Consider the following 26,903-nt stretch of genomic DNA (forward strand, 5'->3'; position numbering starts at 1 on the left):
CAGTGAACTTACCCAATCACAGAAAAAAAAATCACCACATATTCTCACTCATCTACAGCACCTAACCTGAATCTACCCAAGATACCTTACATACCCAGCAAGCATCTCAAATTGATTCAACTTTTGCTAAGGGATAGTTAGTACCCAGCAGAATGAAGATAAAAGTTAAGTAATTGCCACCTCCTCCAACCCAGCACTAGACACCTGGATTTTAGCAGGATACCTACCTAGGGGTCCTCCAGGCAGGAACACAAGCAGCAAGAAACAGCTACACGCAGTTCTTTTCAGTGTCTGGGACCAGTTAGTTGACTATTGAATCATGTGATCCTTTAAGTCAACCCTAATTCCTGGCATGTCCACCTAAGTCACTGAACTACTTTACTGCAAGAAAACATGCATGTTTGATAAATGGTGCCAGCCTTTCTCAACACCCAGAGGAAACCATAAAAGTAGGAACAGTGGGAAGGAGAGTGAGTAAACGAACAATGAGTCTGAGAAAATAGGGCTCCGCTAGACCCTAGAGCATGCAGATACAGAGGAGAGAAGTAAGAATCACCATCAGATGACAGCACCACCTCTTCTGTCACACTGGGTGCAAGAACAAACTGTCAGCAGGTTCTGGAGGAAAGAAAATAAACATTGCATGCTGGAAACCATGCAGTGTTAGTTCTGGTCCACAATACTATTGGCTGTGTTCAAACACCTTAGGTTGACAGGGCTCAATGGAACTACAGACATGTACTTAGCCCTGAGTAAAAGACAGGACATCTTAAGTACAATAGAACCAATAAGGTTCCAGCTTCCAGAAGCCAATTTTATAGTAGGAAAATCTACAGTCTCACTACTGACAGGTTCTCTGACCAAAGACAGGGGTGTGTGGGAAGCAGAAAAAATAAAACAAACAAACATGTGGCTTGGAGTCCAAAGGCTTTGGTTCAGATGCTGGCTCTGCTGTTTATTAGCTACCTGACCTTGGGCAAGCTCTTTAAACTCTATTAACCTCAATTTCCTCTTCTGTAAAATGGCTTAATAATACCCACACTGCCCACACATTTAGATAATTGTAAGCATCAAGTACAAATTCAAATAAGATCACATAGGACTGTGTAAATAAAAGCATTCACAATAAGAGTTCTTGCACATGTTGGAATATTAGAGCTCAAGAATATTGGCAGAACTCATGTTTGTCTTCCTAAATCAACTGGTCTCAGAGGCTTAGGGAAATTTTCAAGAAAAAAAGGCTTGATTTCTGCACATACGAATTCTTCACATGAATATTTTGTTTGAAGCCAGAGTGATGTGTGGGTTCTAGTTTTAATTCCTATCTTGTGAATGGATTGATTTTGCATATGGTAAGTAATTCAGATACCTGGATATGAAACTGAATATCAGACAAAATGTAGTGGTGACATTCTCCCATTCCCATAGGCAGCGCTTATCAAGGGAAGACTGGGTCACTGAAGATGTACTGGGTTAAAAAAGAACTAGTGAGTGAATTTCTAAAATAATACAATAATGCTAAACCTTATACACTCTACAGAATTCAGTATATAATCAAACCTAGATATAAAAAAGTTCTAATTTATTTTTAGAAACCAAGACTGACTTTTTAGTAATCAGATTTCTAAGTATTATTCTGTTATTTCTGAAGAAATGGATATGAAACCATCTATACTATCCCTTACAGTCAAACAGCTATATAGATCCAAATTCTGTTTATATTCGCATCTCTGAGTTGGCCCAACTCATAGTTAGTGTGAATCTCTAGCCAAACACTAGATAGCCAATATCCCACGGGAGACCCCTTGAGACAGGAAGATGAATCCTTTTTCCTCAAACCTTAGAATAACTATGTTATAATAGCAATCCACAGATGTTCATGTAATATGGAAAGGCCTCCTAAGATTACAGATTTCAGAGCCCTGTTGTCTACAGTCAGATCCCTCGTCCATAACCAAGCAGCTATGAGGCCATAGACAAGTTGCTGAAGCTTTCTGAGCCCAGCTTCCTCATGTGTAGAAGTTATAATGACAATAGTGACCTCATAGTTTTGAAGTTAAGTATGAGTGACACGATGCATGTGAAGCCCTCAGGGGAGTATGAACACAGGAGTGAAGCGGTGCTCACTGAGTACTTTGTACTTGGTGGTAAAAACCACTGGCTCAAGTACCTGCTTCTAAACCTGCTCTTTTTAATGCTTTTTGTAAGTTTTCTAATCATCCTATACCACAACTTTTGTACCTATAAAATGGGAGTAATAGGGCTGGGGAGATTGCTTAGTGGTGAGGGCAGTTGCCTGTGAAGCTAAAGGATGCAGGTTCGATTCCTCAATACCCAGGTAAACCAAATGCACAAGTTGAGGCATGCATCTAAAGTTTGTTTACAGTGGCTGGAGGCCCTGGTGCACCCATTCATTCTCATTCTCATTCATTCCCTCCCTCCCTCTCCCTCTCTCTCTCTCTCTCTCTCTCTGACCCCATGTAAAATATGTTGAAAATTATAGAGGTCTTCTGTCCCAGCACTCTGAAAGTAAGATGGAAGGCAGAGACAGAAATATTTCCAAGAAGTTCACAGCAAGCACAGCAAGATCTAGAGGTGGAAAGATGAGGATCGACCAGCAAGTTGTACTCTGACCTCTCTCACTCTCATAAATAAATAAATTAAATATTTAAAGAAATGGTGGTAATAATAATACCAATTTGGTAGAGTTGTGGGAATTAGGTAAAACGTATAAAGACACTTTAACTGATTAGTTAGTTATGTGCCTGGAATTCTGTTAGTTCTTATATAAGCATTTATTATTATGAATGAATTTCCAGATTGGGGATCATAAATTAAAATCCCTTATTTTCCTCAAGTAATTTCAGTTTAAAACCAAAGTTCATCTAGTCATTTAACTTGTCACCTAATATGGATCAGATATTACCACTTACTCCTCAGCAATGCTTTTTCTCCCATGCAAAGTGCATGTCAGAGGAAGAATACAGGTAACACCACAGGAAAAAAAACCCAAAAACTTAATTTCACATAGTCATAAATCCCATGAAGGTGATATGGTAATGAGGGGAGGGCTGTACTACGCATGGTGGCCAGCATATGTCTCTCTAAGTAGGTAGCATTTGAACAGCAAATTACATGATGAAGAGAAACCAGCCATGAACCAAAAGAAAATCAACTTGATCCTATGTCCATGGAAGGAGGACAAAGGGAGAAAGTGTGTCTGGAACCTGTAACCTAGGGGGTGGAGAGGCTGGAAGCTGATGAGACCAGATCACACAGCCACTTACTACAAAGATTTAGACCCATAATAACCAAGAATTTGTTTAATTTTAGATCATCTAATTTTGAAAAGTCGCAATTACCTTGTCTCTGTACAGTGATTGGATTGGAGCCTTCTTTCTTGCTCCAGTAATAAAGGCATACCAAGTGATGCTGAATGCAGAGGAATATGGGACTCAGATCCCCCAAAGGTTTCTTTGAATGAATAAATGAATAGGTAACAGACCATTTAAAAACCAGTGACCCAGCAAGACTAACGATGAGAGTTGCTTGTTGGATTCTCCATGCACTAAAATAGCACTCCAGGAGCTACAGCATTATTGTGATTGTGCAACTGGGGAAACTGAGGCTTGGAAGACTTTAGCATGTTGCCATCAACATGGTAACCACCAAGAAACTTCCTCAGTGTGCATCTTGGCTATTAAACTTGAAAACTAGCAAAATATAAAACAAAATGGAAGGCTAGAGGATGGCTTAGCAGCTAAGGCATTTGCCTACAAAGCCAAAGGACCCACATTCGATTTCCCAGGACCCACGTTAGCCAGATGCACAAGAGGGCGCACATGTCTGGAGTTCGTTTGCAGTGGCTAGAGGCCCTGGTGCACCCATTCTCTCCCTCTCCCTCCCTCCCTCCCTCCCTCTCTCTCTCTCTCTCTCTCTCTCTCTCTCTCTCTGTCCCCCTCTTTCTCTGTCAAATAAATAAATTTAAAAAAAATTTAAATCAAAGAGGATTTCAATTATGTAGTGATGTTTACATATAGCCAAAATATATCTTCATTTCTACTTTAAGCTGAAACAGCAAAGCCTTACTCTATCCATATTCTCCAAACTGCAAAGGTTTTACCTGTCAAATGGGGAATGAACTAAATAAAAGTGTCTTATATTTCCAGAGCAGGCTTGATAATCGATTACCATATATTTTCTCCCGAGCACCAATATCTATCTCTGTCTTATTTAGTACACAGGTTTGTGTTAACGTGACTGTTTTATTTTTCACAACCAAAAGACATTAGGGTAATGAAAAGGTAATGGTGAAACAGTATCCAAGAGCTGTTTTACATTGAGAATCATTGCACGGAACCTCTGAACTAAAAATCGTTTGCAGAGACTTTGCTGAATAGGCGCTCATGGCAGGTGTTGTTGCAGAACAAGGTTTCAGTAGAGCTTGCATTTGGTTTCAAGGGGAAACAGGGGTAAATCTACAATGCATGTTAGGGGAAACCAGGCTATTTTTCTCCAGAGCCATCACACAGAGCAATGCCACTCCTTCACATGGGGCGAGGGGTAATCTGAGAAGTTTCTGAGATAATGTGTAAAACAGCGTGTGCAGACATACTTTACTCTGGCTGGAGCATCCGCATCTGAGACCCATCTAATAGGTAAGAATGGCTGCTTGCTGTTTCAGGGTAAGGTTTGGCTTCCTGAGATAATGGCTTCAGGTTGTAACACTAAGACAGAAGTCTTCACTACACATTATGGAATGTATGTCTACCCTCCTGCAACCCAGCGGAACGCCAGGCTCCCTTCCCAGAGAGCTTGCTACTGCCACCCATGCTCTTCAGGAGGCAGGCCTGCGCAGAAGCCCTCCCCCACCCTCCTGCGGGGTTCTGCTCTTCCTGTGCAGTGAGCCCCATCTTTGGAGACACATTAACTGTGGCTCAAGAAGTCAGACACTTTGTTTGCCAGGCGAAGGAAGAGATTTCTGCAAGGCATATTTATAGTGATACAGGAAGCAACTGTCAGGCATCCCAGAGAATGGCAGGTAGCCAGATTTGTAAGTTAAGGAAACCCCTTCAAAAACTGGTCCCTTCCTGCCCAGAATAAAAGATTTGATTTATGACACTTGGTTTAGAAGCAGGCTGGAGTTCTGGTAATCACTGCACTTTACACATCCATGGAAAATGTGGGAACTTGATGGAGACCTCAAGAAGCATCACTGACATTTTTGAGGTGGGAAAATGACCTATATTCTTTTTTCTTTTTAATATTTCCCAGATGCATGCTCAGCTCACACTAGATACTCAGGAATTCATTTTGGAATGGAACCGATATCATTAACTATGACCTGTATGAACCCCTTTTTTTAGTAAATACAACAAAGGGATTGACAGTCAGAAGCTGGCAGGGTACCCAAAGCTGAGAAATGATGGACTCCAGCAGAAATCTGGAGGGACTAAAGTGAGGTGGTAAATGTGGCATTTCTCCCACAACTCCTAAGTGAGTCAGCAAACACAAACCAAGTTCGGCTGCCAGTGAGACAACCAAACCAGATAATTTAAGAAAAAGCAGCTCCACTAGGGCCAGCATGTCTGTCAACACCCTCATTCACACCTCCCTGCAAGCGCCTCTCATCCTGCAGCCAGGCGCTCTAATGACAATCGTAATAGCCCTGGCTTCCCTTGTAAAAGAGGCTCAAGAGCAAAGTGGAAATTCAAAATGAGTGCTGAGATTTCACTCAGAAGGAATGGAATAGGTGACAAATGGAAGACTCCTGTGAAAGGCAGAAATGTGCCAGAAAACTTTACTATCCTCAACTAGGCTCGGTGACTTGCTTTTGGCTGTAAAACAAAATAGGCGAGTGGAGATCTTCTGGGTCCTATTAAATTTAGGAAGAGTAGCTGTAGGATTTATGACTCAGCTCCTGTCCTTTCCTGGGAGCTGGAGCCTAGGTTCCTAACTTCCCCTGGGCTTTGGGGGCCAGTTCCTAGGGCTTCCGTTTCCCTGGTGTGTTTGCTCTGTGTTTATAGTACATAATATTTGTGGGGGTGGCAGCTTAAAAGGGGCATGATCATAAGCCATGCCTTGTACTTTGCTAAACATTTAATATCAAAAGTGAACAAGAATTGTAACAAGGAAATTAGGGCCCTAGGGTGCTTCCTAGAACACCAAGCCCTAAGTCCATATCTGCAAACATAGCCAAAGAACTGGCAATTCCAGATTCAAGATAATGATTTTTAAAATATCGCATCTTATTTAGATTTTACAAAGGAGTGAGGAAAGGGGAAGGCTGGGAGGTAAGGGGAGATGAGGTGGGGAAAAGAGAAGTATACCACGTGGAGCCCCAAAATCTACATGGGCCATGGGTAGCTAAGGAGTCCATGTGACCACATACAGATATGGGGGAGAAAGCATGGAAAGAAAAGAGAAAAGAAAGAACCCATGTGACTGGAAAGGGCTGGGGCCCTCAGAGCTGGGCCTGGGCTTGGGCCTGGGCCTGGGCCTGGGCCAAGACAGCCCAGGCCCAGCTGAGGGAAAAACTCAACCACACCTGGAAGTTCCCAAATGATCAGAGAGTCAGAGAGAGTGCCCTCCCTTTGCAAAGGTATTTATAACCTTAGGGTGGTGGGCTGCCTTCTGGCCCAAGTAAACCAGAAGGCCAGCTGGTTGTTAGGGCTAGAGGCTGACTCAGGAAGAGATCAGCTCTAGCACTAAGTTCCAGGGGCTAAAATTGACCAACCACAATGTTCAAATCCTGTGAAGACCTCCCTCCCTGGAGGGGTCCTGATTGTGGAAAAACAGGTCTCCAGGGAACTAGGCAAAAGAAGTCAGCATTTTTCACCTTCAGGGATCCAGTCACCCTAACTATACCCACCCCCCATACTCACTTCCCCCTTTCATGAGAAGATACTCTAGCTACTGTTAGAGGACAAGGATGATGACATCAGATCATGTACTATTTCCTGCTGAAGGGGGCACAAAGTTGTTTGTGACAAAGAATCTCACCCAGAGGGGCACTACTCTAAAGAAACCCTGAAAGTGTACTGATGGAGTGCAGGAAGATAGTCTTGGATGAGAATGTTGGGGAGAAAGAATAGAAGTAAGGAGTTGATGAGAAGTGAGCACACAGCAATATGGTCATTTTCAGGGTTGTCCTTGTGGACTTCTAGGCCTTGGGGAGCATGCATGGGAGCCTAGTTAGACAGTTGGATTGTCTCAGGACCATCTGAACATGAGGTGACTGAGATTTAAAAAAAAAAAAAAAAAAGTTGATCAAATGGCACAGTAGTGTTGGACATGGCCTGAATCTGTTTTCGTATGGCTTGTAAAACAGACAAGTTATTAGTAGAGTTATCAAAAACATATACACAATATTTAACTTTGACAATAGTCCTTTACAGTATACTTTAAAAATTTTGATCTGGGGGTAGCCAGAGCCAAAAGTTGGTGCTATACAGCCATTGAGTGCTATTAAAGGCTGTATTTTTGGTCTCAGGACTTATTTAAGGATGTCCTAGCACAAGGTAGAAGAGATTTACCATTGTTCTTAGTACAAGAAAATCTTTTGAATTAAATGACCCTTGATCAGAATTATCCATATATATTTTAGATTTGAAGATAATCCTTTTGATATCTATGGTTGTTTTTTTCTTATTATAGAATTAGAACTATTAGAGATGGGGACAACATATTTCAAGGCCTTGTTTGTTTCCCCTCTTGGTAAGCTTTTGTTATATTATTTAATAGGCCATTCATATATGAGGTAACTCTTTATCTTTAGTTATACATTTCAATCTGAGTGTTTAAGATCAAGCAGATAGCTAAAATGTAATCAAAGATTAATTTTGAAGGACACTAATGGCTCTCCAAAGGAGACTTTAGGGACCCAGTAGTAGCTTTTCAAATACTGGTGGTGTCTGTTAGGATGAGTCAGGGCCATGCTGGCCAAGGAATTTTTCCTTTTTTGGGAAGCCAGGAGAACTGATTTTTTTTTTTTTCAGTTGTCTCTCCTGTTTCAGACTGTACACCCCGTTTTTGCTCTTGGGTCTCCATATCCTTTCTGATAAGGAAGACAGATGACTTACCAGGGGACCAGTGTAGAAATGTCTCATCGTCTCCAGTGGCCTTGTGACCTGGGAACACAGGTCAAAATATTGGCCTTTTAGCTCTGATGATTCCAATTGGCTTTGGCTTCTACATAGGTTATTAATGCACTTAGAAAGGAAGTTACACCAGCCTGGATGTATATACCCATATAGCACATTTGATTACTGAAATCAAGAGGCATAGAGCTTAAATTCATTTTGTCCAACCTTTAAAATTTGGTTGTCCTGTGGCAGCACAGGCCATATCTGAGGCATAGAAAGCAAGCACATATCCTTTAAATATCTAATAGCTATAAATACAGGCAGAACTTGTTACCAGTCTTGAAAACAATACAAATCCAAACCTATAACCTATAAATTGTCAGGAAAGGGCAAGTAAAACAGTATAAAATCTTAGCACCTGTGTATGAAAACATCTTTGATTAGTCCAGATACCTGTGTGGGTATCAATTACCCAGAGAACACTAGAAACAGAACCACAGACTTGAAACTGTTTTACTCAGATGAGGACTATTGTTTGAGCATGAGGCTATACCCTAAAGTAAGGAATATGTCTTAAGAGTTAATTTTTTTTTATAAGCACTGGACTTGAGATGCCAGAAATAAGACAATTACTGTACATATAAAAAAACAGAATTTGATCACTCTTGAGCCAAAACAGCTAAGCTCTAATACAACCCTTAACAAATCTGTATTGAAAGAGAAAACACCATTTGGCAACCAATATTTTTAGTTTAATCTTGATAGCAATTGATTTTATGTACCACAGAAATTTTTATTAACATAAAATAATTTATGTCTTACTCAGAGTTAAAATTGATAAAGCTAGCTGGGCGTGATGGTGCACGCCTTTAATCCCAGCACTTTGGAGGCTAATGTAGGAGGATTAAAATATATTCAAAGCCACCCTGAGACTACATAGTGAATTCCAGGTCAGCCTGGGCTAGAGTGAGACCTTACCTCGAAAAACCAAACCAAAAAAAAAAAAAAAAGATAAAGGCATAGACAAGCTATTCCAATATACTTTATCTAACAGGAGTATAAAGGTTATAGTGACTGAAATTAAATCACCTAAACTTAAATGATTAAACCTAGTGATGACCATTTAATAGAATTAGAATAAAACAGAAGTTACCTGTATGAGTACTTCATCTTTGGAAATTAAACTTATATGTGAACCTTTATCTTAAGACTCAGTTTTTCCAATACTTAAAATCTTGACAAATAGAGGATCCTAATTTAGTTTACTGAGAGTCTTAAAGACAGTTTTTGTAACCGCTAAGCCACAACAAATTAGCATTAGTGAGCTGTTAATGAGTGAAGCCTTAACCATAAGACTCAGCTTCTCTAGTAGTTAAAACCTTGGCATCAGGTAAACATTATATTTTGTCCAATTTAATGGTTTAATGAAGGGGCCCTTCCTTGAGTAACCTTCATTATGGTTATAACATCCTGGTGATGTTTATCCTTTTTTCTTTATCTCCCTTTTTTTTTAATTTTTATTTTTTTTAATTTTTTTTTAAAATTATTTATTTATTTGAGAGCAACACAGAGAGAAAGACAGATAGAGGGAGAGAGAGAGAATGGGTGCACCAGGGCTTCCAGCCTCTGCAAATGAACCCCAGATGCATGTGCCCCCTTGTGCATCTGGCTAACGTGGGCCCTGGGGAACCGAGCCTCGAACCGGGGTCCTTAGGCTTCACAGGCAAGCGCTTAACTGCTAAGCCATCTCTCCAGCCCTCCCTTTTTGGTCCCTTTTCTTCTTCTTCTTCATGTTTTAATTATAATAAAACAAAAGTTACATTCTAGTCTGGGTTCACGGAGGAGGCCTTAGACAAAATAAAAATCCAATTCATGATCTAAACACTGGAAAGAATAGGCATGGAGGGTTTATATCTCAACACAATAAAAGCTATATATAAAGCTACTAAAGTCAAAATAATACTTAATGGAGAAAAACTCAAGGAGTTTCCACTGAGATTGGCAACAAGTCAGGGGTGCTCACTCTCACCACTGCTCTTCAACATAGTATTAGAAGTACTAGCCCAAGCAATAAGACAGGAAAAAGAAAGAAACAAAAGGGATTTAAAATTGGAATGGAAGAAGTCCAGTTAGCCCTATTTGCAGATGACATGATCCCACATATAAGTGTCCCAAAAGTCTCCATCTTAAAGCTTTTAAAGGTGATAAATTCCTTCAGCAAAGTGGCAGGATACAAAATCAATGCAAAAAAAAAAAATAGTAGCTTTTCTATATGCAAAGGAAAAATATTCAGTGAAGGAAATCAGAGAGGCTGTCCCATTTTCAATAGCAACAAAAAAATGTAAATACCTTGGAATAACACTAAGGATGTGAAAGACCTATATAATGAAAACATTCTAGGAAGAAATAGAGGAGGACTTGAGAATATGGAAAGTCCTCCATGCTCCTGGATAGGTAGAATTAATATAGTGAAAATGGCAATTTTACCAAAAGCAACATAAAAATTTAATGCAATACCAATAAAAACAACAGCATCATTCATCACAGAGATTAAAAATATGATTTAAAAATTTATATGGGGGCTGGAGAGATGGCTTAGCAGTTAAGAGCTTGCCTGTGAAGCCAAAGGACCCCAGTTCGAAGCTCAATTCTCCAGGACCCACGTTAGCCAAATGCACAAGGGGGCGCACACATCTGGAGTTTGTTTGCAGTGTCTGGAAGCCCTGGTGCACCCATTCTCTCCCTCTCTCTCTCTCTCTCTCTCTCTCTCTCTCGCTCTCTCTCTCTCTCTCTCTATGCCTCTTTCTCTCTCTGTCTGTCACTTTCAAATAAATAAATAAAAATAAATTATAAAAATTTATATGGAATGGCAGAAGGCCTCGGATGTCCAAACATATCCTCAGAAGAAAAAAAATACCCCTGACAGTATCACTATATCCAATCTAGAGCTATATTACAAAACCATAGTGACAAAAACAACCTGGTACTAGACTAAAAACAGAAATATAGACCAATGGAACAGAATTGAAGAACCAGATATTAAGTCAAGTAACAAAAGTTACTTGATCTTTGACAAAGGTGCCAATAATGTATACTGGAGAAAAGGTAACATTTTCAACAAATGATGTTGGACAAATTAGATGACCATATGTAAAAACATGAAATTAAATCCACTAATTTTGCCATACACAAAAATCAAGTCCAAATGGATTAAAGACCTCAATATAAGACCTGAAACTCTCAACTACTGAAAGAAAATATAGGAAGCACTCTCCACAACATAGAACTAGGTAAAGACTTCCTGAACAAAACCCCAGTAGCCTAGGAAATTAAACAAGCATTCAACTAATGGGATCGCATGAAGCTAAAAAGTTTTTGCACAGACAAACATACCATAAGCAGAGCCAATAGACTGCCCACTGAATGGGAGAAAATCTTAGCTAGCTATACCACTGAAAGAAGTCTAATATCTAGAATCTACAAAGAATTCAAAAAACTAAGTAATAAAATATCAAACAACCCACTCCAAAAGTGGGGCAGAGAACTAAATAGGGATCTCTCAAAGGAAGAAGTACAAATGACTAGCAGACACTTAAGAAAATGTTCAACATCCCTAACTATCATAGAAATGCAAATTAAAACAACTATGGGATTCCACTTTATCCCAGTAAGGATAGCAACATTAAAAAATTAAATGAAAACAAATGTTGGCAAGGATGAAGAGAAATAGGAACACTCATTCACTGTTGGTGGGAATGTAAGCTGGTACAACCACTATGGAAATCAATACGGAGACTCGTGAAAAGGATGAATATAGAGTTATCAACAGACCCTGTTATTCCCTTACTGGGCATCTCAGTTCACAGATACTTGCTCAACCATGTTTATAGCTGTTCAATTCATAATAGCTAAAAACTGGAATCAACCCAGGTGCCCATCATTGGGTGAATGGATAACCAAGATGTGTTTTATCTACATGATGGAATTCTACTCAACATTAAGGAAAAAAAAAATGATGAAAACAAATTTGTAGAAAAAATGGTTGAACTTGGAACAGATCATTCAAAGTGAACTTACACAATCACAGAAAGACAACCATCGCATGGTCTCACTCATCTGCAGTTCCTAACCTGGATCAGCCCAAGTTGCTGACATATCTGAATAGCATCTCAAGGCCTGAACAATAGTGAGGGTAGGTCATGGGGGAAGGGGAAAGGTGTGGAGGGAACACAAAACTGAACTCAAATTGAACTGCTACCAAAGAATCCTATATCCTGGAAGTTAGAATAAAAGGTGGAACCCTCACGAAGACCTTAGTCAGAGCACCTGAATCGAAGGGCCCCAGATGGATGTGGTTTACATCCACAAAGAGCTGTTGATCTGAGAGACCTACTAGATCTCCCAAAAGAAAAAAGACAGACTTTTTTCAGAGCACTTGATTATACACCAGAGGTTAATGGTAAGACCCTACTGCTGAAGACACCATATGCTGTTGGCACAGACTATGGAGACACCTGGTTGGAATCCAGAAGAGAGCCAGTCCCCAGACAATTAGCACATCTAGTGCTGGAAGATGCAAAAGAGCTACCCGGGGAAAGTAGCCAACATCTGTCTGAGCACCTCGATGTCTAAGTGACTCAGAAGCAAACAACCTGATGTGATGCTTACACAAGTGCAATAGTGATACACAACCATGGTGGGCAACCAACTTCTCTTGGATTGCCTAACAGATCCACACAGTAGAAAGGAAACCATATCTAGAACTAGGAAACAAGTCAGAATCATGTCTAGATAATAATTCTGCTTTCCATTGTCAAGCTCCCACTGATCTTTATATAAGCTATAAGAGGGTCTCCACCCTTTAAATTCTCTCTAAACTAATAATGTTTATTCCATTTAACTAGTGCTGACTTCACTTTCCATTGGAGAATCTGCTTCTCTTTTTCAGATGGGAGCTGGACTTGAGGAGATAAACGACCCAGTGCACTCCACCCTGGGCCCAACTAAAACCACAGAGTAATTGGGGAAATGAGCAAGAGTACTGCTTTCTTAGAGAATCTGATATCAGCACAAGGGAGAAGAAGACAGACACTGAGGACACTCAACACCTACCACACCAGAGATCTAGAGGCTCCTAAATGTCCATCACTGAAGTAGACTTAAAATGCTCCCAGCATGGGTCAGGGAAATTTGTGGAAAAGGGAGTGGAAAGATTGTTACAGCTACAAGTTGGGACTTTTTGCCCAGAGACATTGCCTCTCCCCATAACTGATTGCTGCCCCCCAACAAGGCATGACCCACAATCCCCATGAGGTCGACCTGCATCCCCAGTGAGGAAGGCCTCTTCAGAAAAGGGGCAGGGAAGAGGGAAAGGATTGTATCAACATGTGTTGTTTACATATTAAACATGTCCAGTTCTAATAAAAAATAAAAATAATCAAAAGGAAAAAAAAAACAGAAGTTATCACCCAGAGAGCTGTTAAGTTATTAGGTTTGGTTATCAAGTTTTGTAACTTTTTACAAATATCAGTTGTTGACTGAATTAAGAATTAATCTTTAAGAAGAATTTTCTCTTCCATGATATCTGGAGTTACTTTACTATGTTTTTTAATCATCTCCTTAAGTCTCTGGAGAGAAGTAATAGACAATTTCTGTTCTCTGTATTATCTAAATAAGCCCAGTTTTTTTAGGAGACAGGCTAGCAAAGACTTTTGGGTGATTCTGTCCCATCTGAAACAAAGTGGAGGAAAGTGAAAAGAAGAATCTACAACCAGCTTATGCCCCATCCTGGTTTGCAGCGTCTCAGAGAAAGGAGCATCCCTTACCTTTGGGAGAAGAAATTAGGGCTCTTTTTCTTTATCTCCTTCCTTCAGGAGTCCTCACCCCAATTTTCCTGTTTTCTCCCCAACCAAACACATAGCATGGGAACTGCAGTATACGTGTCTCCTATAGGAGCAAGGAAGGTCCAGGACAGGATATCCATGCTCATCCTCCTGGCCAGCTCCCAAGCTCTTGTACCTCCAACATTCCTCCAGCCCTGCATGTGTCTTACTTCACGACATGTAAGCAGTGCCACTGGCAAGACAGGCCCAAGTGTGAAGACTTCCACATCTAATCCTGTCTTGATAGCCTATATGCCCTATTAGGGGAGGGTTGTCCTGGTTCTGCATTCCCTTCTCCACTCTGTGGGAACCTGGGATATGGGACCTTCTATTTGTGAATGTGTTAGAATGGTCTAGGTACTGAAGGGTATTATTTTAAAGGTGTGGTGGTTTGATTCAGGTATCCCCCATAAACTTAGGTTTGCTGATGGAGATTTGGAAATTGGTGCCTCCTGAAGGCAGTATATTGTTGGGGGCAGGCTTATGGGTATTATAGCTAGTGTCCCCTTGCCAGTGTTTGGCACATTTCTCCTGTTGCTATTGTCCACCTTAAGTTGGCCAGGGAGTGATGTCCACCCTCTTGTGTCATCATTTTCCCCTGCCATGACAGAGCTTCCCTTTGAATCTATAGGAGAAAATAAACCATTTTTTTTCCCCAAAAGCTGCTCTTGGTTGGGTGATTTCTGCCAGCAATGCAAACCTGACTGCAACAAAAGGTAATCTTTAGTTTTATTTCCTTAAATATAAGGATTCTACCTTTCGTTTATACACACACACACACACACACACACACACACATACATGTTTGTATGTATGTATGTATGTATGTATGTGGGAGAGAGAGAGAGGCAGATAAGAGAGCATGCCAGGGGTTTTGGCCACTGCAAACAAACCAGACACGTGTGCCACCTTGTTCATCTGGCTTACATGGGCACTGAAGAATCAAACCTAGGTCTTTAGGCTTCCCAGGCAAGCACCTTAACAACTAAGCCATCATTTACTTGATGTCTTTTTACCATTTTTTTTTTTTACTTTTATATACATTTTAGGTAAGTCTGATGTTCGTCTTATATAAGGTGTTTGTAACCTGATCAAATACTTTGGCTCAGTTTACCTATTTGACCTTTTTGTCTGTTGAGGAATCTCACTTGATAGAGGTGAGTTTAGGTGTTCAAGAGAGGGACTATACAGACAAATAAAGCTGTATGTTGTTTGTCATTCCCTTTTCCTTGTCAGAGACAGTTGGCCATTTTGTCTCTAGACAGGGTCTGGGATACACATGGCTAAAACTTGCATGGAGTCTGAGATAAAGGGGGCACCATCCCTTTCACCAGAGTCTAGCTTGCCAGGACTTTAAATAGCATATAACAGTGAGCAAGAGCAAAAGGAAATAAAAAGCAGAGAGCTAAGTATCCTGACATTTTTTACCTTATTCTGAAGTTGTTTGTTTTTGTTAGGAAATTTGTTTTACCCATTTGCAATATATAAGGTGATAGGGTTTTGTCTGTCTAATCTAGCTAGACCTCCAAACAATGTGAATTACATCTGTGCTTATGACTTTGTGACCCACCTAGCATAGTACATCACCTGTGCCTAATGTAAGCTGAATTTAGATTAAGCCTATGTCCCTATATAAAACTTTTAGAGAATCCTTAAGAGTGTGTAAACAGTTGAAAAATCTTTAATTTTAGGCACAGTATTTATCTATGTCTAACCTGAAAATTAGCTTTTTGTTCCTTATAAAAGGAAATTAATTTTAGGCAAAATTTGGTCTTTTTAGATCTCCTATATCCTTTCTACTTACACATAACTTTATCCACATGTTTTAACATTCTTATCTAAGTTCCACTAAAAAAAAAATGCCATTATAACTTGCATTCTCTGTTCAACATTGAAAAATTCCTTCCCAGTTTCTTCAATCATCTCATCTCAACCCATAATTAACCATCTTTTTAATAAGATTATTAAGAGAAACTATACCAAAGTGATTAATCTTATTACCCACTGACAAAAAAAAAAGTAGTCTAGCTTCAAAGAGTTAACCATCTTATTGTTGGAACTTGATAGAGAAACAGCCTTAGCAGAAAAACTTACAACTTCCTTAGTATTTATGTCACCAAAAAGCTCTACCTGGCAACCAGACTTGTTTTATAATACAAGCATATGTACCTATAGATTTTATATAGCCCATTGATTTGAGATGCCTATTAATAAACTCTATGAAATATATTTTTAAATTATAAGTCTATGAATATAGGCAAAAATGATAACTGTTTTGGGGATAATCATTATCAATACCTGTAACACACTTGGAAATGCTTTTATTAGGAGTAACTAAGGCAAATTTCTGTTGTTGCCTTGAGGCAGGCTGGTCTGGAACTCAGACCAGTTGCCTCCTCCTTTTAAATAACATGACACTACAATATTTTAAAACATCTGGCAAATTATGGGAATTTTGTTATTTTCAGTAATCCTCTATGTAAGTAGATGGTGACCTAGAATATAAACTCAGTACTTATATTTATGATATTATGCAAAAACTAAAAAAAAAACCTTGAAGTAAATCAAATGCCATTAGGAGATACCTGATGGACTATTTGGATTAATGAAGAAACCAAAAGGTGTCTATAAACAACATCTTATTTGTTTAAAGCCCAAGCAAAAGAGAAATTATCAGACACAGTTCAAATTAAAATTATGTACTTATTTTTATCAAGCAATTTAAAAGTCACATGGTTTAAAAATGTGGAGTCAGCCTCTCCTTGGTGGTCCTCCTGTCTCAGCTTTTCAAGTAGCTAGAACAGCCCTGTGCCATCAGCTAGCTCATTTTATTGTTTATAATACCTGCATGAATAAATTATTTACAAGTTATATAAAGACATATTTGTCATAGAGAAATTTAGCAGAAAATCAAGCAAGCACTGTAAGGCATGTCTTTTCCATTATGTCTCTGTATTTCCTGAGAGACAGACAGAACGACTGCCTCCCCTACCCAGTTGACATAGCCACAGGCCTCAGCTCTACAGCAGGGAGGAGGTATGTGGTTGGCACGCAGGCCTGTTTAAAAAGAAAAAACAGAAAGCCTTTCTAGCCAAGCATTTAGGCTTGGGACTTGGCATTTTTAGTCTTCCCCTCATTTACGTAGCCAGAGACCCACACTCTATGGCTGGTGGCTCCCTCTGCTCCAGAGGTGAAGTCTTAAATTTCCAATCGGATTGTGCAGAGGCTGGTGCTGCAGGATGAGTGGAGCCCAGAACAGGAGAAGGAGCCCCATCCTCCTATCTCTCCCCACAGGCAGCCATGAGTCTTGTGGCACAGTGGCTTATAATGGAAAAGGGGAGAAAAAAACCCTAGAGGACATTCAGGACAGGAGTCTTTGGTTCTGGAGCCTCCATGTGGCCATGAGGGACCCCCCCCTTAGCTCAGCAGAACCAGCTCCCAAGCTCTAAAGGAGGTCAGCTTTGGTGTCAGAGAAGCTCAACCTAGTGCATCTCCCTACAAAAGTTGTCACCTTTAAAGAAGAGCCTAGCCTGGGGCTATATCAGTTTGGCCTCAGGCAATAGTGTGTTTCAAAAGAACTCCAATCCCAGCAGGGAGGAGCAGGCCAGGCCAAAAGAAGCCACAGCGGGTAGCTGAGCCTGCCTTCCAATGCCATTAGTACCTTCTGCCAATATAACACTTGCTATTATCCTTAACTCTAAGTACCACCAAAATAATTTCTTCTTGTTAATCCTATCATATCCAACATTTGCAATTTCTTTCCATCAACTTTATTTAAAACACATATTAAGACCTCAATTTAAAGGGAAAAAAATGTATAGAGGGAAAAGAGGAAAAAAAGAAATCCATTTATTATTTATTTATTTATATCTTCTCTTAATGTTTTTGGCCTTTGTGTTCTATGACACCAAAAACCTTCCTTAATATAGGGTAGTCTAGGAAAAAAAATAATAGTTGTGAAGATTAAGAACAGTTGTCATCTGGGGAGTGTCACTTTAAATCAGGGACATAGAGAACCCTGGTGCCAGTTGCCAGGTGATGGCCTTGTTGTTTGCTAGTACCGTGGAAAATGAAAGTTGGAAACCAGCTCAGCTGCTTCACCCTCTCATTGGAGTGAAGTAATCCTGCATAAATCCCCTTAAATTAGTTATAGAGATTATTAAATTAGAGTATAGGAGGAGAATCTATCATTCTACCCAGGAAGACCATGTGGCAGATGCCATCTTTAATGGAGGAAAGACCATGGGGTCCGTGCCATCTTTGATTAGGGAAGATACATGATGGACACCATCTTTAATTAGCCATGTGTTCATTAGTTCTTGTTAAAACATACATCTTAGTACTCTAGAGAAAAGGAAGACATGTGCTAAATTTAAATTTGAGAGAAGGAAAGGTGAGTCAGGAGTAGGCCTGGAATTGTTTGTATAGTCATAGAGCATGACAGAGTTAGTCGAGAAAGAGAGAGGGTGAAATGCAAACCATAAATATGATTTCTGTTCAGTTTGTAATCTTCTTCAATGTGTGGCTACAAGAAATGAGTAAAATTTTGGGAGGAGTTTGTTTACTCCTAGGAACTGATAAAGGATAAAGGATCTGGAGTGCCTGTGGAATCCGTGGGAGCAGCAGTTGGAGTGTACTAGCAGCTCACAGAAGTAAAGGGGGAAAACCAAACAAAAATGTGGCTGTTTGCATAAAAAAAATACTCACGATATCTTAGTGGGACCTCCATTATGTAACAGAGAAATTGGAGTTCTGGGGTGCTTCCTATCACAAAACTTAACCAAAGAATTGGCAAGTCCAGATTCAAGAGAATGATTTTTAAAACACCACATTTTATTTAGATTTTACAAAGGAGTGGGGAAAGGGAAAGGCTGGTAGATAAGGGGAAATAAAGTGGGGAGAAGTACACCATGTGGAGCCAAAAGCCCATGTGGGCCATGGGTAGCTCAGGAGTTCCTGTGACCAGATACGGTTCTGAAGGAAAATGTGTGGAAAGAAAAGAGAAACGAAAGTTACAAGGAGCTCCTGAAATGTGGGCAGCTGGAGAGGATAAAAAACCCATGCGGAGAGTAAGAGCTGGGAGGCCCTCCCAGCTGAAGGAAAAACTCACCCACAGCTGAAGTTCCCAAGTGATCAGAGAGTCAGAGAGAGTGCCCTGTCTTTGCAAAGATATTTGTAGCCCTGGTGTGGTGGACTGTCTTCTGGCTCAGGTGAACCAGAGGGCCAGATGGTTGGTTAGGGCTAAGGGCTATCTCAGGAAGAGATTAGCTCTGTCACCAAGTTCAGGGTGCTGAACATGACCAACCATAATGCTTAAATCCTATGAAAGACCTCCCTCCCAGGAGGGGTCCTGGTTGTGGAAAAACAGGTCTCCAGGGAACTAGGCAAAAGATAAGAAGTCAGCCTGTGCTTTTCACTTTCAGGGGTCCAGTCACCCTAACTCTACTCCCCCCCCCCCCCGCCCATGACCAAATCCATGAACTACTGGATACATTACTAGAACCAAAACATCAATATGAGTCACTGATAAGATGTTATTGGTAAAATGCAATAAAACCATCTTTCAAGGGGAAAAAAAATAGCATTGGGCTAAGATTCCAAAGGGCCCAGACTAAAATTCTGGTTTCACATTTACTAACCAAGTGGCCATGGTTTTAAGTGCTATTTTCTCTATTTGCAATAAGACAAATAGGGTTTAGAATTATGTGGGTAACTTAGATTGTTGTGTGAGTTGAGAATAACTACATTAAAAAGTATCTTTGGGGGAGTTTATATCATTACAAAAGAATAGAGATATATTTGTCCAACTTTATTCCATATTATTTGGAACAAATCTGGCAAACAATGTTGAGTTCTATGAATTAACTTCTTATAAACGATTAAAAAATCTTGCTATTGCAACCAAGTGGAAAGTTGAAATAAATGACCACCAGCATACCTTGTACTTCTAATACAATATGTTATGACTTTTATGAGGGATATTAATGGAAATTTTCAGTTATGCCATAAATAATCATAAATGTAATATAGTATTTCCATTATGTTTCAGATTCCCATGACATCGCCTTAAAGAATGCAAACAAAAATCTCATCAAGCAAGGACCCAAACCTTACAGAAGCGAGCATCTCATTTCTAAGTCTAAAGTTGAACATTCTGTGATATCAAAGACATAAGTCTTTATCTACTGCATGCATATGGACCCAGAATAGTCTAAAACAGCACTAAAATAACTTTATGCAAACCAATTTAAGTCTAATCATAAATTAATATAAAACCAATAAATATAAAACTTGGGTAGATTGTCTAATTAATTCTAAAGGTATCTTTTAAAATATAACTTAAATTTTAAGCAAAAGCTAAAATATGCTCCCAAACAAATTGCTTTTCAGCTATAGTTTTGTCAAGAGATGGTCCTACAGTTTTTTGAAAAGGCTCTTAGGACACCAAAAATGTAAGTAAAAATGCACATGGACATGATTTATGAGCTTAAGTAGAAGTTAGAAACTAGGGCTGGAGGGATAGCTTAGTGGTTAAGGTGTCTGCCTGCAAAGCCAAAGAACCCTGGTTCAATTCCCCAGGATCCACGTTAGCCAGATACACAAGGGGGCGCATGCCGCTGGAGTTCGTTTGCTGTGGCTGGAGGCCCTGGAGCACACATTCTCTCTCTCCCTGCCTCTATTTCTCTGCCAAACAAATAAAAATAAAATATTTTTTAAAAGAAATTAAAAACTATATTCACTTTGAAAGGAATCCTGATTGGTTTGTCATGCCTTATCAAATGATTTGGATAAATATTAGGAAAGTATGTCAGTCAGCTTTCTGTCCTTATGACAAATATTGGAGGTAACTGCTCTACAGAGAAAAGGTTCATTTTTGTCTTAGAGTTCTGAAAGTTCCATCCTAGGACCTGTTGGCTTTGTTGTCTGTGGCTCGTGGTGAGGCTGCAATGCGACAGCAGTGTGCAGCTGAGGTTCTACTATCCCCTCTGAGGACAGGCCCCACTGGCCTAGAAACCTTCCACTACCATTCCCCTTAAAGGGTTGCTACCTCCCAATAGCACAGGCCTGAGGGCCAAACCTTTCACGCCATGGGCCTTCAAGGGATATTTACAACCCTAATAAAAGTGTTTTGACTGAATATGAAAATTTCCTTTACATAGGTGGAATAATGTGGTATACATAAATGACTTTTAGGAAGCTTATACCTTCCCAAAAGAGTAATGGCTAAGGAACCTTTGCTCCACATTTGTCAAGGATTATTCACACATTAAAGTTTGTAAGATACTGAATAAAACCCATCCTGGATGAGAGGATTGGAAGAATCCTATGGACAGTGTATCTGCCTCCACAAACAGTAGTATCTGTTAAGTATTATCCTTTGCTCTACATTTCTGAAAAGCCAAGAGAGACGCAGTAGAATACATTATCAAACTGTCAGAAAGGGCAGCTTTTCCCAATGTTTCGCTCTCAATCAATGTGTTTGGAAGTTATCCTATTAGAGGACACCAGGTGACATGTGGATCATGCCTAAAATTTGAACAATACCAGATGTATCTGCTATTCGGCCATTTCTTTAAAGAAGTCAAGGGCATAATATTGAACAGTAATCCTACAGAGCTTCGTTTGCTCTCAAGTAGGTAAGTGAAAGGTACTCCTTTGCTTCTCCAGGAAAGAGGGGCATCTTTAAACTTGAGAGAAAGACCTAACTGGACAGAAGTGCTAAGGGAGAGCCACACAGGTAAATAGTGTGGTTCTATGACTAAGAGTCTCCTTCAGGAGAATTGAATGAATATAAACTAAGCAATAACACAAACTGGGCACAGAAGAGACTGTTTTTATGGTCCATACTCTTGCTTGCTTTACTGAACTCATTTTCTTAAGCAATCAAAGCTCTCATGATAGAATTCAAGGGGGAAGTGTCCGACAGATGGCTAAGGATCCATCACTCTACATGTGTTGAGTGGAGCAGTGTGCGATGCCAGGGATGCGCCAACACAGCAACCTGGACCCAGCTGAAGACATTTCACCCTCATTCCATGTGGAAGGTGATGATTAGCACTTTTCGCTTTGTCTCCACTGATATAAAACCTGAGCCTAAAAGTCAAGTGTTAGGCAAGCAAGGGTGCTGCTTCCATGGTGACCCTGACAATCAGACCCTGAGGATACTCAACACCTACCAAAGTAGAGATCAAGAGGTCCCTAAGAGCTCATCACTGAAGCAGACTTAAAACACACCCACCATGGCTCAGGGAATTTTGTAGAAGAGGGGGAAGAAAGATTATAAGAGCCACAGGTTGAGACATCATGTCCAAAGTCATGTCTTCCCCCTAAAAATAACTGTCTGCTGTTCCCACAATGCATAAGCCACAGCCCCATTAGGGAATACCTGCAACCTCACTGAAGAGTGTCCCCCGATGAATGGGGGCAGGGATGGGGAAAAGAGGGTACCAACACATGATGTATCCATACAAAATATGTAGTTAATAATAACAGTGATAATAAAATAAATGTTTAAAAAGTCAGATGTTAATATACATATATTTCTTATTTTACTCTCACTGAATATATTCTAATTTGACAGAATGTACCAAATCAGAAATCATAGAGAGTAAGTTCATCTGGATACATCTGTGTGTAGACCTGCCTATATATATATATGCATGTGTTGAAGGGATAGATTGCTTAAATGAGGTCATTCTAGTCATTACTACCTTAATCCAGGTTACAAGAGTATACCAACCACTGCTTAAGAGACTGAATTGCCAATTACCACATTTCTTTTTATGTCCTCAGTTACTTGTTAGTGGGAAGAAGAGCAGGAATATAATTATTACTGTGCATTGTCTTATCTTTTTTCTATTTTAGGGTTTTATGTCATTAGTCATTGAGTATGGAGACCCACTAACTCAATTTTATTCTTGATTCTCCACCTAAAATATATTGCACAGGCAAAGAACACATTTGTAGATGTTAGTTTGAAACAGGAGGACAGTTAAAAACCAACAACAAACTGCATACTATGGCAAAAGAATATTGTGCTGACTTTTGCATAGTCACAAAACCCAGAGCAGATTATTCAAAGGACTCTATGGAAGCTGACAAGCTTATAAAAGCAGTTCTAAGGGAAAAAATTCTGCATCCTGCATACATAACAGTCGTAATGCATTACTTGCTCTATAAATCGTCACTATTACCACTTGGAGCAGAAGGAAACACACATATATAAAGATATTTTTGTGCATGATTTCATATTCCCAGAGGAAATTGAAAAGTTATGTGCATTAAATAGTGTTTTAATTGCAACATGAAAAATGACACTTAATGGCTCACAGTGTGGTTCATAGTCCTATAAGAGTAAAGTCAAGTGAAAACACTGACTGGGATAATGGGGACAAATTGGCCTTTGGAGGCCCCTGGCTTGGATGCAAATCCTGTCCCTTCCTGGGTCTATGACTTTTTACTAAATTGTTTTGAGACTCAGTTTCCCCATTGAGAAAATAAAGACACTACACACTTATTTTGCAGAGTTAAGGGAAGTTAAAAAGAATTAAAGATAAAATATTGTCATTTTAAGCAAAATTATCAAGCCAGCTAAAAACTAAATGTAGAGAATTATCATCCTAATGGACCATCACACTGTCCAATATCATTAGAGTCACTGAATATCTGACAAAAATTTAAGAATGATTTTTTTTTATTTTTCGAGGTAGGATCTCACTCTGGCCCAAGCTGACCTGGAATTCACTGTGGAGTCTCAGGGTGGCCTCAAACTCTTGGCAATCTTCCTACATCTGTGTGGTGGTCTGATTCAGGTGTTCCCCATAAATTTAGGTGTTCTGAATGCTAGGTTCCCAGCTGATGGATATTTTGGGATTAATGCCTCCTGGAGGGAGTGTATTGTTGGGGGTGGGCTTATGGGTATTAAAGCCAGTGTCCCCGTGCCACTGTTTGGCACACTCTCCTGTTGCTATTGGCCACCTTATGTTGGCCAGGGGGTGATGTCTGCCCTCTGCTCATGCCATCGCTTTCCCCTGCAATTGTGGAGCGTCCCCTCGAGCCTACAAGCCAAAATAAATCTCTTTTCCCCAGAATTGCTCTTGATTAGGTGATTTCTACTAGCAATGTGAACCAGACTGCAACAATTTGCCTCCTGAGTGCTGGGATTAAAGGTATGTGCTACCACACCTGGCTGAAATTTGATGAGTATGTTTTCAGCTATACATACATACATACATACATACATACATACATACATACATTTTCTGATCAACTGCACAACCATGAGAGCAGGATGTAAAGTTCCTCTGAAGTCCAATAGGAAGAAAGTTAGAATATGTGTGCTGACACTGTTTAGGCACCACTGAACATTTGCTGACAAATCTGTATTCTTTTCCTATGTTCATAAGTAACACACAGTTGTTCTTATAGCTTTTGCTTTAAGAAGCCACAAGCCTTGTGCTTCCATGTGTATCATTTCATTACTTAAAATAGGTGTTCTGGGACTGGAGAGATGGCTTAGCGGTTATGGAGCTTGCCTGCAAAACCAAGGGACCCGGGTTTGACTCACCAGGACCCACGTAAGCCAGATGCATAAGATGGCCCATGCATCTGGAGTTCGTTCGTGGTAGTTGGAGGCCCTGACGCCCTCTCTCTCTCTCTCTTTTTCCTTCTCTCAAATAAGTAAATTAAAATATTTTTGAAATATGTGTTCTAGTTTTCATGCTGCATGTTTTTGTGGTTGTTGTTTGTTTGTTTGTTTGTTTGTTTTTACTTCACCCAGCTCATTTCCAGCTTAAGAAAAGCTTGCTGCTTGTTTTCACATACAAGACTGCATTCCTTTATGTAGCACTGAGCAGAACAAGTTCGTAGGAAAGCTTTGGAATGGGTTTAAGGTCTCTAAGAGATTACAGACCTTACAGGCAATGCCAGTTAGATTGTCATGTTCATTGTGATTGTTTATTTAAATGAGCAGTATTTCCTTTGATAAGTTACTCATGTGAGAACTCCATCTCCATTGTGAGAACTGCATCCTGAGCAAATGAAGGTGTACCCAACAGGACCTAACACATTCACATGTGGTTCCAAACATACGATATGGGGCTGAAGAGATGGCTTAGCTGTTAAGGTTCTGGCCTGCAAAGTCTAACGACCTGGGTTCCATTCCCCAGTACCCATGTAAGCCAGATACACAAAGTGGCACAAGCATTTGGAGTTTGTTTACAGTGGCTAGAGGCCATGGTGTGCTCATTCGCTCTTTCTCCCAAATAAATAAATATTTTCTTCTTTTCTTTTTTATGACAGAGAGAGAGAGAAGAAGAAGAAGGGACAGAGAATTGGCATGCCAGGGCTTTACCCACAGCAAACAAACTCCAGATGCATGCACCACCTTGTGTACCTGGCTCATGGGTTCTGGGCAGTTGAACCTGGGTCCTTAGGCTTCAGGAGCAAGCATGTTAACCACTAAGCCATCTCTCCAGCTCTAGTATTTTTTTTAAATCATACTATCTTTGGTATTAAATATACCACCATCACATAACTTTCCCAATCTCTCCCAATGTGCTTGAAAGGGAAGTGAATTAAATGGGTTCTTGCCTTGGCCTTCCAGACCCTTTTTCTATCCTTCCAACCCTGCTCTGTGCTGGGAAGGCAAGCAGAGATCACTCAGTGTTTTCTTCCCACTGGTTTGCGGTTAGATTTGGTCAACAGCAAGTGCTCACAGATTCCAAGGTGGGAGGACAGGAAGGCTGAGGATTTGTTCCCCTGACCACTTCCCTGTCAGCTGTCACTATTTTCAGCAGCACCTATCAGGGGCTGTACCAAGTCTAGTACCTCCCAGATGATGGACACCATCTCCTCTCTGTCCTTCAGGGCTGGGCTATGATGGAAACAGCTCTTCCCTGCTGTGAGCTCTAGAATGTGGTACTATTGATGGCTTTCCTCAATCTATCCAGAGCTGCTGTGAACAGCCTCTTGTTAACTGTCTGAAATAACACCAGTTTGATTATGCCATCTGGTTCCTGCCAGAGCTCCAACTGAGCCTTGAATCCAGTCACTAAACGTCAGGAAAAGAGCCACTCTGGACCATAGCATCATGGCTCCTTGTTATAGCAGAGCTATTACAGGAACAGCTGCAGCAGATAAACAGTTGCCTCTTTACCAGCAAAGGGGAACAGCCATTGTCACAATCTCTCAAGTGATGGAACCTAGCAATTGGTTTATGCAACAAACGAATTAGGGAAAAAGGAAGACTTCAATAAGAAAATGAAAATACCACTGAACATTATACAGAAGATAGATCTGGCTGAATAGTTTATAATCTCATACAACGATTATAAGCCTCTACCAGAACTTAGCTTTTTCTGCTCCTGCCATTATGCAGTACATCACTAAACCAACAGAGAGAGATGAGAAAGATTCATTTCAATGAAAGAACTGAGAAAAATGAATGCATACTGTTATGAACATAGCACTGACATCCATGAAGCCCCATTTATTCAGAGGTGTACCCTCCTGTCATATTCTAGTACCTATAAATATCTGCATGGAGATGTGAGGGTATTTGAATATAATCAATTCATGGAATACTGACATTCTCCATTAATGTAATTGTGTTTTACTTACAGTGTCCTTCCTAAGAGCTTTTTGTTCCAGAAATGACACTGGATTTTCACTTAATAATTTCACTCTTAAATAAAAAACCTTCTAGGGGATGGAGAGATGGCTTAGTGATTGTAGCACTTGCCTGCAAAGCCTAAGGACCCAGGTTTGATTCTCTAGTACACACAAAAGCCAGATACACAAGGTGACCCTTGCATCTGGAGTTCATTTGCAGTGGCTAGAGTGGCAGTGGCTCTGGTGGGCCCATTCTCTCTCTATGTGCCTCCTCCACCTGAGGTAAGATAAGACCCAATTGCTGAAGACACCATATGCTGCTGAC

The 26,903-nt window shown here is 40.1% G+C and overlaps 1 protein-coding gene across 2 annotated transcripts in view; it reads right to left on the reverse strand.

Moving 5' to 3' along the window:
* Lypd6b (LY6/PLAUR domain containing 6B) overlaps positions 1-26,903 on the reverse strand; it is a 203,642-nt gene that overhangs the window by 13,193 nt on the left and 163,546 nt on the right. Inside the window, exon 3 of one of the 2 annotated variants that reach the window (XM_045147617.1) lies at positions 8,082-8,129. The exons of the other annotated variant lie outside the window; for it this stretch is intronic. Coding sequence (XP_045003552.1) covers positions 8,082-8,108 — 27 coding nt within the window. The 5' untranslated portion in view covers positions 8,109-8,129. The remainder of the gene's footprint in view (positions 1-8,081; positions 8,130-26,903) is intronic. 2 annotated transcript variants of the gene reach the window in all.

Source organism: Jaculus jaculus, chromosome 4 (assembly GCF_020740685.1).
Source record: "Jaculus jaculus isolate mJacJac1 chromosome 4, mJacJac1.mat.Y.cur, whole genome shotgun sequence".
NCBI classification, from domain to species: Eukaryota; Metazoa; Chordata; class Mammalia; order Rodentia; family Dipodidae; genus Jaculus; species Jaculus jaculus.